The 13,498-nt window shown below is 45.2% G+C and overlaps 1 protein-coding gene across 7 annotated transcripts in view; it reads right to left on the bottom strand.

Annotated features, from left to right (window-relative positions):
- The window catches only part of LOC140906347 (otoconin-90-like), an 85,881-nt gene that overhangs the window by 6,301 nt on the left and 66,082 nt on the right, over positions 1-13,498 (bottom strand). For 4 of the 7 annotated variants that reach the window (XM_073330099.1, XM_073330102.1, XM_073330103.1 and 1 more), the window contains 10 exons: positions 12,576-12,688; positions 11,120-11,248; positions 9,156-9,197; positions 7,692-7,748; positions 6,594-6,644; positions 6,420-6,470; positions 4,603-4,659; positions 3,862-3,906; positions 1,493-1,654; positions 977-1,075 (listed from right to left, as the gene is read on the bottom strand). In XM_073330099.1, the coding sequence (XP_073186200.1) occupies positions 977-1,075; positions 1,493-1,654; positions 3,862-3,906; positions 4,603-4,659; positions 6,420-6,470; positions 6,594-6,644; positions 7,692-7,748; positions 9,156-9,197; positions 11,120-11,248; positions 12,576-12,688 (806 nt within the window). The remainder of the gene's footprint in view (positions 1-976; positions 1,076-1,492; positions 1,655-3,861; positions 3,907-4,602; positions 4,660-6,419; positions 6,471-6,593; positions 6,645-7,691; positions 7,749-9,155; positions 9,198-11,119; positions 11,249-12,575; positions 12,689-13,498) is intronic. The other 3 variants (XM_073330100.1, XM_073330101.1, XM_073330104.1) reach the window with 3 other exon arrangements.

Here is a 13,498-nt window from a genome sequence, read left to right as displayed (position 1 = left end):
ATTGAGAAGAAGGATGGTCTTGCAGTTAAGGCTCTGGACTAAGACTCAGATCTGGGTTTGATCTCCACTTCTGCCACAGACTTCCTGTGTGATCCCCAGTAAATCACTTTAGTCCCTCTATGCCTCAGTCCCCATAGCTGTAAACCAGTGATAATACTCCCTTTGTCTTGTTTATTTCTACTGAGAGACCTTTGGGGCAGAGTTTGCGTTTCTACAGTGTGTTTCCACAGTGCTCAGCACAATGGGGCCTTAGTAATTAGTGATGCAGCAAACAGTCAGAATTGAAGGAAAGAAATCTTTCTCACTGTTACGTGCAGAGAGACCCATGTTTGTCTGGTACAACCTGGCCCCAGCTTGCATTCCTGAGCCTCTGGTGTCACCCCAAACTATGTCCCTTCTGAAGTGTGACCCTCTTTCTCTGGTTCCACTCGTCCTCCAGGGCCCTGATCCCAGACTGGGCTCTCTGAGCATTACCAGAATATGAGTAATTATTATCGAAAAGTCAACTTAAATAATTCAATTGTTTGAGAAATGCTGGCTTGCCCCTGCCCTCCGGCTCCTGACTATCCATAGCCCCCTAGCTTTGGGGCCATTCCTCTCACCATGTCTAACACACAGGGGAGATCTCCTGATGAAGCATGCTGAGACCTGGGGTGTGCAAGAATGACCACTCTCAACTGTCTTGGGGAACTCTCTAAACTCTGCACAGAGGTGCTGAAAATAAAATGGAGACGGGGAGCCTGGAAGGACAGTGGCGCTGTCATGGAGCAGAGAGGGTGTTTGGGAGGGGGGAAAAGTCCTTGTGCCTCTGATAGTTGCAGGCAATGCAGGGTCATTTAGACTGGAAATTAAAGTTGCTTAAAAACACCAAGCAAGTGAACATCCCTTCTCCGAGTCCGTTTTTATCCACCTTTTATTTTAAAGGGACATTTGTGAATAGTGTATAAGGGGTTAATGAGAAAACCATTACGGCTACCTTGTCTGATAGCTTCATCGGGCCCCCTCTTGGCGAGCGTCACTTCTGGGGATATCGCAGAGGAAGCTGTGCTCGCTTCTCCTATCTTAAAGCTTGTCTCTGCAGATCACATGATATACATGTTAACTCGCATTAGAAAGAGTCGCATGAAGGCAAGAGGGTGCTCTCCTCATTCCACTAACAATAGCGTATCCTCAAGCAGAGGCACTGAGCCAGTAATGTGACTGAAATCCTTTAAAACTTGTGGGTGGACAAAAAGTTTTGTTCCAAACAGAATAGGCTGGGTGAGACCTGCTTATAGCCTTGGTCGATAACCTCTTCTGATCTGTGCTCTGCTGCTGTGAGTAAAGCCAATGTTATTCTTGGAGGTCCATTTAGGGATAATACATAAATCCAGGGCAGTAATAGTGCCGCTCCACATGGCTTGGGAAATACTGGGCCTAGGTAGCTGTGACGGGGAATAGGGACGTGGTTTAAGTTGAAACAGAAAATGAATTTCATTTGTTGTACACTCACCTTGTTCTGTTGTCGTGGGGGGATCGTTTTCAGTGGGGATCACGTCTGGCCCTGTTGAGTTAATACCGGCTGTGGCTGTGGTTGGCCCTTCCATCGGGAAAGCATCCTCTGTAACTTCTGAAGGTACACTTACAATTAAATCGCTTTCCTGCCCCCTCTGAACTGATGGGGAGAAAAAGAAAAGCAAGAAGGAGAAATAGCAGGATAATCACTAACAACACACCCATTTAAATGGTAAGTAAATTGATCTCCTAGACAACAGGACAGAGTAATAATCCCAGACAGACCTGGTTTAAAGCACCAGTCATTGAAAGAAACCCCAAATTCCCACTCTTGTTAATTTCTTCACATTTCTTACGTATCTTAGAGTCATGCTGGTTAAAGATGGCGATAAGAGTAACCCATGTTTATTACAGGTTAAAAAGAATGCATGTTACACTTGGAAGGTGAAGGATTATCCCAGGTAGCTAAATGACATAACCAGGTGATTGGGCAACCAGAAAAGGTGCAGGTCAGTGTTTGTTTCCTGAGTTCATCACACCTCCGTTCTTAGTCCATCACCCCACCAAAGTAGCCCAATGATGCTGAACTGAATAGCAGCAGGAGAGGTGGTGACACGCTCATCTAGTTCAGGTTTGGCGGGTGAGTCAGGAGAATGTGAAGAGACTCTGAAAGGTAGAGCGCAGAGTAGTGGCTCCATTCACTTATTTTCTCTTGTATTTCCCCTGTATTTTCACACTATTGTTGCTTTTGGAGCTCAGCGAGTCTTTTTGGAGACTGGTAGCCTTGGCATGAGGCTGGGAGATTTCCATGAGAGGGAAAGCACACAGAAGGGCATGTGAAGAAAGGAACTGACAATAAATATTTGCCAGTTACTTAGTGGGGTTCATGTGGGTTGGACTTAGAGCTCTGTGAAGAACTAATTTTTTGGTTCAGTGGCTGAACCTTAACTTTTTTAAAAAGGCTTTGGGTCAACACTAAATGACCATTTTTCTGGCAGAACAAAAAGTTAAAAATAAAAAGTTGTTTCAGGTCAAATGAAACATTTTATTCAACCCAAAACCGAACATTTTGTTTCATTTTGCTTTTTTTTTACCTTTTCAATAAAACAAGAAAAATTCAAAACAAAGTCATTTCAAATCAAAACATTGAAACGTTTAATTTTTAAAATGCCAAAATGAAACATTTTTACTTTTTTTCAGAATTTCTTTTCCTGAGCCAGTCTGGTGTGTTGCATGTGAATTTGTGCAGCTTTGGTCAACCCAAGTATGCATTTTTTCAGGGGGGCAGCTAAGTTTAATCCAGGAAGCTTTGCTCAGTGCTAGTGGGGCTGCTGGTTGCTTTACCTGGTTGTGACACAGTGAAATATGAGCAATGCTCAATAGTCATACACAGTATAATCAGAGTTAGGACGCTTTACTTGCAGGCATCTCATCATGAACAGCTACAACACTTCACATTCCAGACAACAGTGATTGCTATGTGTGATGCCCAGAGATTTTGGGATGTGTATGTTGGACCTTTAACGTTTTTGTGTTTAAGCAAACTTAGAGTTGGTGAAAGCTGCATTGAGATCCATCCAGACAGAAGTACTGTGTCTATACACAGACCAGACAACACTGGCTGCCCCTCACTGCTTTGCCAATCTGCCTCACACCTGACCTGCAGGAACCAAATTGCCAGGAGTGAGAAGGTAGTTCAGTCTCCATGCTCATTCTGTCCTTTGGCTTCTCCACTGGGGGTGCCAACTGGGTCACTAACTACCATCTGCTGAGGTGGTGGAGTTAGTTTGTGCAACACATGTTTGTTGGGAAATGGTTTGAAAGCATTAATATTATTGTTTGTTATACAGTACCCAAAAGTGTGCTAGACCCCTCTCAGTACAGAGAAATAGCACTATCATTAATACGAGTATTCTCCCCATTGCATGGATGGAGGAACTGAGGCCGAGAGGTAAAATGACTTGTTGACAGCTTTGGAGTACACCAGTCTCAGAGCAGGATTAGAACTCCGAAGGTGCTTGTTCTATACCAAACTGTAGCAATCTCCCAAGAACTTGGCAGACAACTCCTCTTTGGTGCAGAGACACATCTTTCTGGTATGTCTTTATACTGGGCCTAGGACAAGGGGCCCTGATCCCTGACTGGGAGCCCTGGGCACCATTGCAGTACAAATAATTTTAATACCTGAGTCAGAGATGGCACAGATGAAAAATTGCTTCTTCCCCCTGCGGCCCCCTCCCAGATTCAGTGTCACCTGAAATTTCCCTGGTCCAGTTCAGTTCACCTGAATTAGCTTCATAAAGGTCAACTGAAAATAAAAGGGTGCTGCAGGATATCAAACCAGGTGTCATGGTGCTGTCTCCTTACTTTCAGTTGCAGCTGCTGGTGTGGCTGCGATCTTCTCTTTAGTAACTGCAAAACATTAAGCAGCTTTTAGGTCATGAAAGAATTCTATGCAATGCTGTGCAGGAGGTGAGAAAAGAGCATTATAACGGTCCCCTCTGGCTGTAATATCTATGAATGTGCTTTAAAGGATCGTTGTATTAGGAAACCTGATGTTAATGGAGGGTTAGATTTTCAAAGGCACAAAGTGCATTGAAGTCAAGGCGCACAGGGCAATTAACTCCTGTTTGGGCCTTTGAAATCGCAGCTAGAAATAATTTGTGAAATTTCAAAAACGTTCACTGAAAATGGTTCTTTGCTTTGATTGAAAGATTCTCCAGCAGAGGCTGCAATCCTGACATTGCACTATGCTGCTTGACAGTGCCAGAAAATGGAAATGACAGGTCTAGTTTCAGTGCTCAAATTCAGTGAAAGGCAAAAGCTAAACAACATAAAAATGGTGAAATGTCCAATTCAATTTTAACACTTGTAGTTTAAATGAGATTTTTAACTTGTCTATCTCTTTAAAAAAACAATTTTTCTCCCATGAAAGATGATTTAAAAAAAAAATTCAAGGCAGGTGAGCCATAATATTACTATAGTATAATCACTTCAAATGCCATTGTGTTACCAACTGCCATGCTATTATCACACATCTGCAGGTTTATTCTCACCCCTGTAGTCTGCTCTGTGACACCATGTAGTCAAGCTCTAAGATTCACTTACCTGTTAGTGTGGGATCTATGAAGGAAGCAAATATGCCTTCGTGATCTCTTGCAATAACTAGACAGGAAAGCAGAAGCACTAGGATAGTGAACCAAACAAACTGTACTTGTTTAGTGGCTTTGATCTGAGATTCTCAAAGTACGAACAACCAACCAACCGTCGTCATGACCTCATTGTACAGATGAGGAACTGAGGCACAGAGTTGCTAAGGCGATGGTCCTCAAAGGGATGTAGGCATTTGCTCTGCTCAGTGCTGCGATGCCTAAACCCCAGTAGACTTGCCTGCTAATGAAATCTTCAGCCCCAAGTTAGGTGCCCCAGCTCCCTGTACAACACATGGGCAAGTTATGGCCTAAGAGAGGGAGCCTCAGGAGTCAGTAAGCTGAGTAGGGAGCTATCCAAGCTAGCTAGGATGCAATGCCAGGGAGAGAGGCTTAGCTAAGCTGGTGCACCCCGGTGGATGGGTCAAAGATAGGATCCTCTGCCTGATCCCTTCCCTGGAGTGAGGCACCTAAGCCAAGTCTTAGCCATGCTCAGAGCTTGGCTATAGGATAGGCCATGCTGGCAACGTAGCGACTAGTCTGAGAATCCCACTTCAGGTTTGGCTTGAGCTAGAGCTTTAAACTGCTCGTTAACTGCGGGGCAGAGTCAGTGAGTAGGCAGCTTTGCAGAGGCCAGCTGACTACTGCTAATGCCACTGTATGACCACATGGCCCTTACAGTGACTGATTTGCCAGAAAAATACAACCACCACTAAAACCTCCTTGCCTCCTGCTTTGGGAGTCCTCAGGACCATGTCACTGGGCTGAGCAGAACTAGCTACTGAAGACAGAAAATGTGAGTCGTTTATCAGAAAACAAACTGTAAGGAAATACAGACCTTGGTGAAATGCAAAGATGGTGAATGCAGCCTTTGCACAAGGCCTTGTGATAGGGTGGAAAAAGTGAAAATGTCACCAGTGGAGGTTTGTATTCTCTCTTCAATTTGCAGTAGATGAAAATGTGTTTTGTGGATAAAATGATAAATGGTTTTGATCCCATTATAAAATACACCTGTTACCAGGTGCTTGCAATACTTTTTACTTTACTAATAAGCCCCACAAACACCACCCTAAAGTGGAAGTATAATAGCACACCCATTTTACAGAGGAGTAAACCTAAGACACTAAGGCCCAAAATTTCAATAATGTCCCTGTGGAAGTTTTAAGATGTTCACCCATAATTAGTGGACAACTGGGTTGGATTCTTAAGTGCTTGTCTGTGGTTGACCAGAAAGTCATTTACAGAGCTGGGAATGAAATCCAATTCCCCGCTCCTAACCATTAGGCAGCACTACCTTTGCCTGCTAAATTCATCCTGAGAAGGGCTTTTTTTTTTTGCCTGCTTTTTAATTCTTTAGAAATGCAGATCATAAATGACCCTAAAATTGGTGTCTGAATATTGACACCATGGTAGTTAGCGTTCACTTCTGGAGTGTTTTGATGTAAGGAAGCATAGATGCCCTCTAATGATAGGTGCTCAGCACTGGCTTAACTCTGCTCCCACAAGGTCAAAGGGAAAACGCCAATAGATATCAATCGGAGCAGAGGTGCTCCAGAGCTCAGTGCTTTTCAGAATCCCACCCTATGTTCACTAGATTCATTTACTTGCTGTGTTACAAGCAGTGTTTCCAACTTTGCGAATTTCCTAATAAAGGTTTATATTTGCTGGAGATATTTTTTGGTCTCGTGCTGATGTGCTAATTACATATGGCAAATTATCGTTATGTTTTTTTAAAAGGATCATTACAGATGTGCAAATGCAGAAACTACCACTCACATGCTGCTTTGGGCGTTCTCCCCCGTGCATTGCTGAGCTCTCTGGGAGTAGCTGTAAATACACAAACCGAGACGGGAGTTGTTGTCTGATCAGAAAAGCAAGCCGCAAACGACAAAGTAAGAGAGCTGGCGTACGACAAGGGGAGGACAGCTATGAAGTAACAATATCACTTACGCTCAGAAGTGGGGGTTTTCAAGCTGGTATTGCTAGCTGCAGGTGGACTTCCTTTAAAAACAAAAACCGCATAGTATTGTCCTAACATTCACAGGTGACCTTGCGATTTTCTACTCTTCCAGACTTGTGCTTGGTGTGATGGCTCAGAGCAACCCCACTGGACAGGGACCCAGATTCCAAAAAAGTACCTGGGCTCTGCCAAGTGGAGATCAGACACGTTGGTGACCGTGTAGTTGGCCTGGGAGCGCAGAGGCTGTCCAGCCTGTCTGCATTGCCCAGCTCCCCTTCTTGCTGATACCTGAAGCAATAACAGACCATGCACTCCCATGGCCCGCCCGCTATGTGGAAAATCCTTCAAAGTGGCAGCCTCCCCTGCTCCCCACAAGTGACGTGTTCGGCTGCGGAGAAACACATTCATCTGGCTTCTCTTCTGTGTTTCTCTAAGGTGAGCATTCGCTTTCACCCGCAACAGCCCAGCATACGTTCGCTGCATGGAGGGCAGAGGTAAAACCCCTGCCCACGACACCACAGATTTACATTGTGCTTTACATAGTTAGGACCCATTCCCTTTAACGGTCTGTTCAAGGAGCAGCTCTGCTGGCTCAAAGGCTAAAGTTGGAGTCCTCTTACAGTGAAATCTTTTTTGTCCGTCCCCTGTCCCGTCCCCCCCCCCCCCCCCCCGCATCCCAATGCTATGACTTCACTATGAGCCAAAGCCTGAAGTTCTTATTAAGGCAAGTCTCCCGTTGACTTCATTGACTAATTTCCTCGAGTAAGAGCTAAGCAGTGACTTCATGACATCAGAATTACACAGGCACATTCCAATGCATTGAAACGATTCTGGCTGGAGACTGTCATTGTGTGTTGTATTGTGTATAAAATATTAAAGTGAGTCCTCCCAGCAGAGGGCATCTACAAATCCAAAAAGCTATACTCTAGGACTTAGTCTTGTATTGGCTCACAGGACCAGTGGTAGGTTCTTTTGTATTAGCCATTTTGGTTAACTCCGAGCATATTTCAGTCTTTCCCCTGGATTATTTATGTCACTGCTTCTGAAATTGGTGGGAAATGTTTCTTCTGAAGAGTCAATGCACAAACCTTCTGTCATGGAAGCAGTTGTCAGCCGTGGTTTATCACCCTTGTGGTAAAGAAGCTCTGCAAAAATAAAGGAGGTCTCATTTCAAAGCGATGCACTAGCCGTAAAAACACAATCAGCTCATGGGCAATTCAAGAGACGTCAACTGAGTGTAACATGACTATAGTCATCAGCAATATTGGTGCAAGTGGATTTATTTCGGTTCATGATTGCTGTACCGTTTGTTCAGCGCTGACGCTGCCCTGCAGTCAGTGCTGTGCAACATGAGCAAAGTCCAGGCCCTGCCCCACAGAGCTTTCCTTTGAAAACATTTACTGAAGCACCTTCATGATCATTATTCTTTAAGGCTCCAATTCAACAAGGTACTTAAGAACATCACTACCTTTAACACATGAGCATGCTTAAAATTAGACACTTGCTTAAGTATCTTGCTGAATCAGGCCCTAAGATGGTATAGTTAGAACAGTGTGCACGTAAAAATGGCATGAATCCGACCCTTTTATCATTGCTATCTTTAACATATGGGAGGCAGCCTCTTTTAAAACAGTGGTCTTTGTGTGTGTATATTATACACATGTGGGAATTTCGATATTTGAACCAGTCTATTATTTTTTTAAATAAATGTGTTCTTCCGTAGTTGGACACACAGAACTACCTCTTAAAACTAGGAGCATTGTGGGTAACATTTTCAAAAGCACCTCTCAAAGGGCATTTCTGCCTGTAGTGCCCCCTGCTGGCCAAGTATGGCTCAGCAGCACCCTTCCTCAATTTCTCCTGCAGTGGTTCCCTGGAATAATCCACAGAGATTTTATGTCCAATAACAAGCAACCTTCTCGGGGACTGGGTTATTAATATGACTAAAGTAGCTCTCTTCCACCCAAGACTCCTATGGAGCATAGCCCCTCCTCCTTGGTCTGTCTGACTCCAAACCTCTTCTCACAGTTATCAGCCCTTCCCAAATTCTGCTGAGTCAGTCCCTCCTCTTCAGTTCAGGGGTTCATGGGCCCTTACTTGGGCCTGTGTGCATTGGGCTCTCAGCTACATCCTTCCTAAACCGTTTCAGCAGCTCTTCTCTCTCAGCTTCCATTTACTCCTTTATAAGGCCCCGGTGCTTTCTCTTAAGCCCATTTGGGCAGCAGGCAATCAGCCACAGGTGCACTAGACCCTGCTCCCTCTTAAGAATCAATCACCATATGACAGTGACTCAGTGATTTAGAAGTCTAAGTCCCATTTACACAAGTGACTTAGGAACCTGCCTGAGTCACCTTAGAAAATGGGACTTAGGCTCCTTAGACACATTTGACAACTTTTCCCATTGTATTTTAGCATCTTGCTACAGAGGTGTTGCACTTTGCTTTTCTGTAAAGAATCTCACTGCTGAAGTGTGCACTAGCTTTTTTTGTGATCAATAAGATGATCCAAATTGAATACATTAAAGTCAAAGGATTCTAGAGTTCAGGACATACCCTCCACATGAAGTGTTGTCAATCCTTTCTTGCTAGTTGTTTCTGAGAAGAAGAGAGATCATAGCTGATATACTGTTGGGAAGCATTTTTTTCAAAGCCTGAAACACACAGTGCAGCTATACAGGGAGGTAACCAAATGATGAGGTCACTGGCACACAAAGGGTTTATAGAGCCCTAGGGAGGCTGTGCAGGAAGCAGCCAATAGGAGAGAAGCTGCGAGGAACAGCCAATCAGGGCTTAGCATGTCCATAGAAGAAGAGCCATAGGGCAGAGCAAGGGCAGTTACACCCTGGAGCTCAAGGAGAGAGAACTGGGTGCCTGGTAGGCAGACAGAAGCTAGCTCCCTGGACAGAGCAGTGCTGCTAGGAAGGACAGGGGGAGCTAGAGAAGAGCTCCTGGCTGGCTGCTGGGATTTGCATCCTGAGCAAGGGCGAAGCACGTGGTGGGGCCATTGGGGAAGTGGCCAGACAATTGGCTGCAGTCCCCACTGGAGAAGTGGTGGGACAGTTGGACTGCAACACTTGCCCTGGAAGGGGGGAGCACAGAACTTGACACGGCCAGAGGGCTGTGTCATGAAGAGAACACTGCCTTCCTTGGAGTGACGTGGGTCTGGGAGCAGAAGTCCCGGCGGCCAAGGCACCACTGGGAGTGGGTGTACCAACCTGCAGAGCTAATTCCTAAGATGACCAGTAGGAGGCATCAGCGTGGTGAGTGAAACCCCATCATGGAGACCATTAAATGAAAAGATTTCTTGATTTATGAAGGCTCTGTTCCATCAAGATATATAATTGGGAACCTTTGAATCCCAAACTAGTCTGGGGGATCACTGACCTGCCTTTAACATCAGTACTAAGCAGAGCTGTCTGCAGGACAATAGTGCCATTTAGTAGCCATTTTTCAGGTTTCAGTGCGGCTCTAAAACAAAACCATTTGAATGGGTTTGTGAAACAGAATTGTGTTGAAACAACTATTTTTAGATCAAAACCCTGAGCTTTTTGATTTGGGTCTCTCTCAGTAGAGGTAAACTTCCCAGCTTCAGTGCTAACTTCTTGGGCTCTTGGGCCTGTCACTTACCCTCCATTTCCCTGTCTATAGAGTAGGGATGACACTTGCCGGCTTTGCCGGGCTCTGGGAGAAGTAACTCTACCAAGAGCGTTAAGTAGTTTATGTTGGCAAAGGACTTGGCAGGTTAAAATAAAAGAAGGTTGTGTAAATGAGCTAAGTGTAACAATCTTTAGGCACTCTGATGTTTCTGGTGCTTCCCCGAGACTCCTGCAAGCACACGCACAGACTGCCAAGCACTTTTGGAAACATGGCCACTGAGCTGGGCTGAGAAGCTACCCCTGTTAGTTCAAACTCAGCCCAAGGCCGGAGTGTCCAAAAGTCGTCGCCATCTCATAATCTGTTCAATGACCTATTTGAAACGAGTTTGGGGGCATCTCACTAGACAAGTGTTCATAGTAATAAAATAGTAGCCCAGTTCAGCAACCCTCTGGGCAGCCTTAAAGGTCAATGCATGGAAATGGAGATGAATACCCCTCTTGTCCTGACCTTACCCTACACTCTGCCATGCCAGGGAGGGGTCCCATAAGCTGAGCAGAGCAGGGAAGCTTGTCTCCCCTCTCACCCATGAATTGCCTTTACTGTGAGCAAAGAGAGGACTTCACCCTTCAGGACTGTAGTCTGGCCCCATTCACACACAAACTTACTCTATAGATCTGGCCATCTAGTCAAATCACCTGAATTAATCCACACCCTCCTACCACTAGGATTCACTGAGTCATGGGAAATGGAAATGATTCATGAAACAGAGAACAGGACAGCCATTGATGCCACCTGCAGGATAAGAAACCGAGACACCAGCAGCAGCACTGTTCTCCTTGGATCCAATTTAGTGCCCTTTCTGCCGATGGAAAGATTCCCATTGACTTGAATGGTCAGTAGATCAGGCCCTTTATTATTACCTGTAACCTGAGCTGGACAGAAGGAGACATCCAGGCCGTTCAAGGAAGAGTTAACGTGTGAATTGACAAAACACTCAATAGCCGCTTTGTCACAATTGCAGAGAAGCCGTTCACAAGGATCCTCAGACTCTGGAGTAAAAACAAAAATCCAGACAAGGTACCATTGAAATATCTGTTTCCACCATCTGCCTTTGCCTCCAGGCTTTCCATCGACAGCTCCATTTCATTTTGTAGAACATAACCCTATACTGTATTTCTGCAAGTACCAAGGATAAATAAACTAAGGCTTTACAAAACAATAAGACTGAATTATCCTAGGGAAATTCAGGATGACGTCTAAAGTAAATGCTGGGTTTTTTTCTATTCTAGCACTGGCTATTGCTGGCTAGAGATAGTACGTGGTGCAGCTCTGATTGTATTTGCTGTAGGGGATATTACAAAACATACGTTGCATTACAATGCAGGTTACCAAGCAATTTCCATCACAACCTTCTGTTTTCCCACACTGAGAACTCTGTGACAAATTCACCTTTGAGAAGAATATTTATTTCCAGGCTCACACCCTTAGTAAGGGCTATATTTGTTTTTTTCAGTTTGAACAAAACACCTTTGCCATTTTCCAGTAAAGGGAGACAGAGAAAAACACTTTCCCCATTGAGACGTGCTTTTTTGAAGACAGAGCTAAAGCAAAAATGGTGTGAGACTAGAAAGGATTGTGGGATCAGATTGTTAGTTAAACCAGGCTTAATTCAGAGTGGCGCTATAAATGCGTTAGCTACTCTACATTTACTCTGGTGTAACAACGATCAAAATCTGGCCCCTGGTCTTTACAGAGGACTAGTGCGTGACGAGAAATTGTTTTAAATAGAAACCATATAGAGGAGTGAAAAATCACTTCTGCACATCATGGTAACATCTGCTCAGCTTTTACCAGAGCTGAACGGAGCTCCCTCCCCTTACAAAGTCATCTCAAGGCCCCTTTTCTTCACAGGTGCCAACTTCCATGCAGTAAATAAGCAGCCCGACTTTCACAATAAGCCATAAATCAAGCTAATCCCATTTCAAAACAAGGCCAAAACAAGCCAATCCCTAAGAACCCCAACATGCTATGTGACTAGATCCCCCTAGCGTGCAGTCTGTAATCCAGAGAGCCGTGACACAGGGCTTGAAGGGACCTTGAGAGGCTATCTAGGCCATACCTCCACACCGAGGCAGGATTAACTGTACCTAGACCTACAAGACAATCATAGGTGATTTCTGCCTAGTCTATACATGGCTCTCAGTAAATTAATTGGAATTATTATTATTTATCATTTATATAATTGTAGCCCCGAGGAGCCCCAGTCATAGACCAGGACCCCATTGGGCTAGCGCTGTACGAATACAAAAGCAACCCCCCTTTTCCCCGATCAGTACAAAGCCCTGGTAACAGGCAGCAGTCCCCTTTGAACCTTACCACAGGTAATGTTTTTAGTAAGACAGCTGATGTCCATAGAAATCTTGGCAGGGTCCCAGGAGCACTCCAGCTCCATGGCTTCTTCGTAGCATTTGCGGTGCTGGAAACAGCAGCTTAGGAACAAAACAAAGAAACCAAAAATACAAGTGAATGCCAGGGGCGCACACCCTCATTTTCGTTTCGCTTCCTGCTTCCCCTTTGGGATGGTGTTGCGATGGACAGCAGGCAGGTGCACAGGATCCTGTGAGAGAAAAGGGGGGGGGGCGTCCCTTTTTTCTGACTAGTTAATCAGTAAGGAGCATTCATTCCTTTTTCCCCTCATGGCAGACTAGGCCTAATAGACTGAGCACAGTGGGGTGCAGCGAGAATCTGTCTGCCGCTCCCCACTTTGCTGCAGCCCCCTGACACTGTGTCGGTGCAGAGGAGCCCTAAGGCACAGAGAGACTCCCTGCCAAGCACAGAGCTGGCTCTGCTCGTTCCTCTTTCCAGAGTCCCTGGCCCAGAGGGGCCAACAGGAGACATTTCTATCCCACAGCTATTTCCTGGTTGTTGCAAAAGCCATGGCAGACAGAGTTCAAGTTAGGACAGCCCAGTGCTCCCCCCCACCCCCCCCCACCCCCAGATCATTCAGGGAGCTGCAAGCTTCTTTCCGCTGTCCTGGGCCAAGACACCGGACTTGGAGTTGCTGTGTTTGAACACAGCTGACTTCCTTCATGGGACTAGGGAATTCATAAACCTCTCTGCGTGTTGGGTCCTCTCCCTCCTCATAACAGCTAATCCTACGTATCTTTCTGCCATGGGTATTCAGAGGGATTATTAAGGCTGTGACATGAGCGCCATGTCCTCCTCCACATGTATGGAAGGAGGAGGAGTTGGTGTATGGTATTGTGTTGGTGGTGTTGTGTACGGCCATGGAGGGTTGT

This window comes from Lepidochelys kempii, chromosome 2 (assembly GCF_965140265.1).
Source record: "Lepidochelys kempii isolate rLepKem1 chromosome 2, rLepKem1.hap2, whole genome shotgun sequence".
Lineage (NCBI taxonomy): Eukaryota > Metazoa > Chordata > Testudines > Cheloniidae > Lepidochelys > Lepidochelys kempii.
This window is presented reverse-complemented; position numbering and strand designations above follow the sequence as displayed.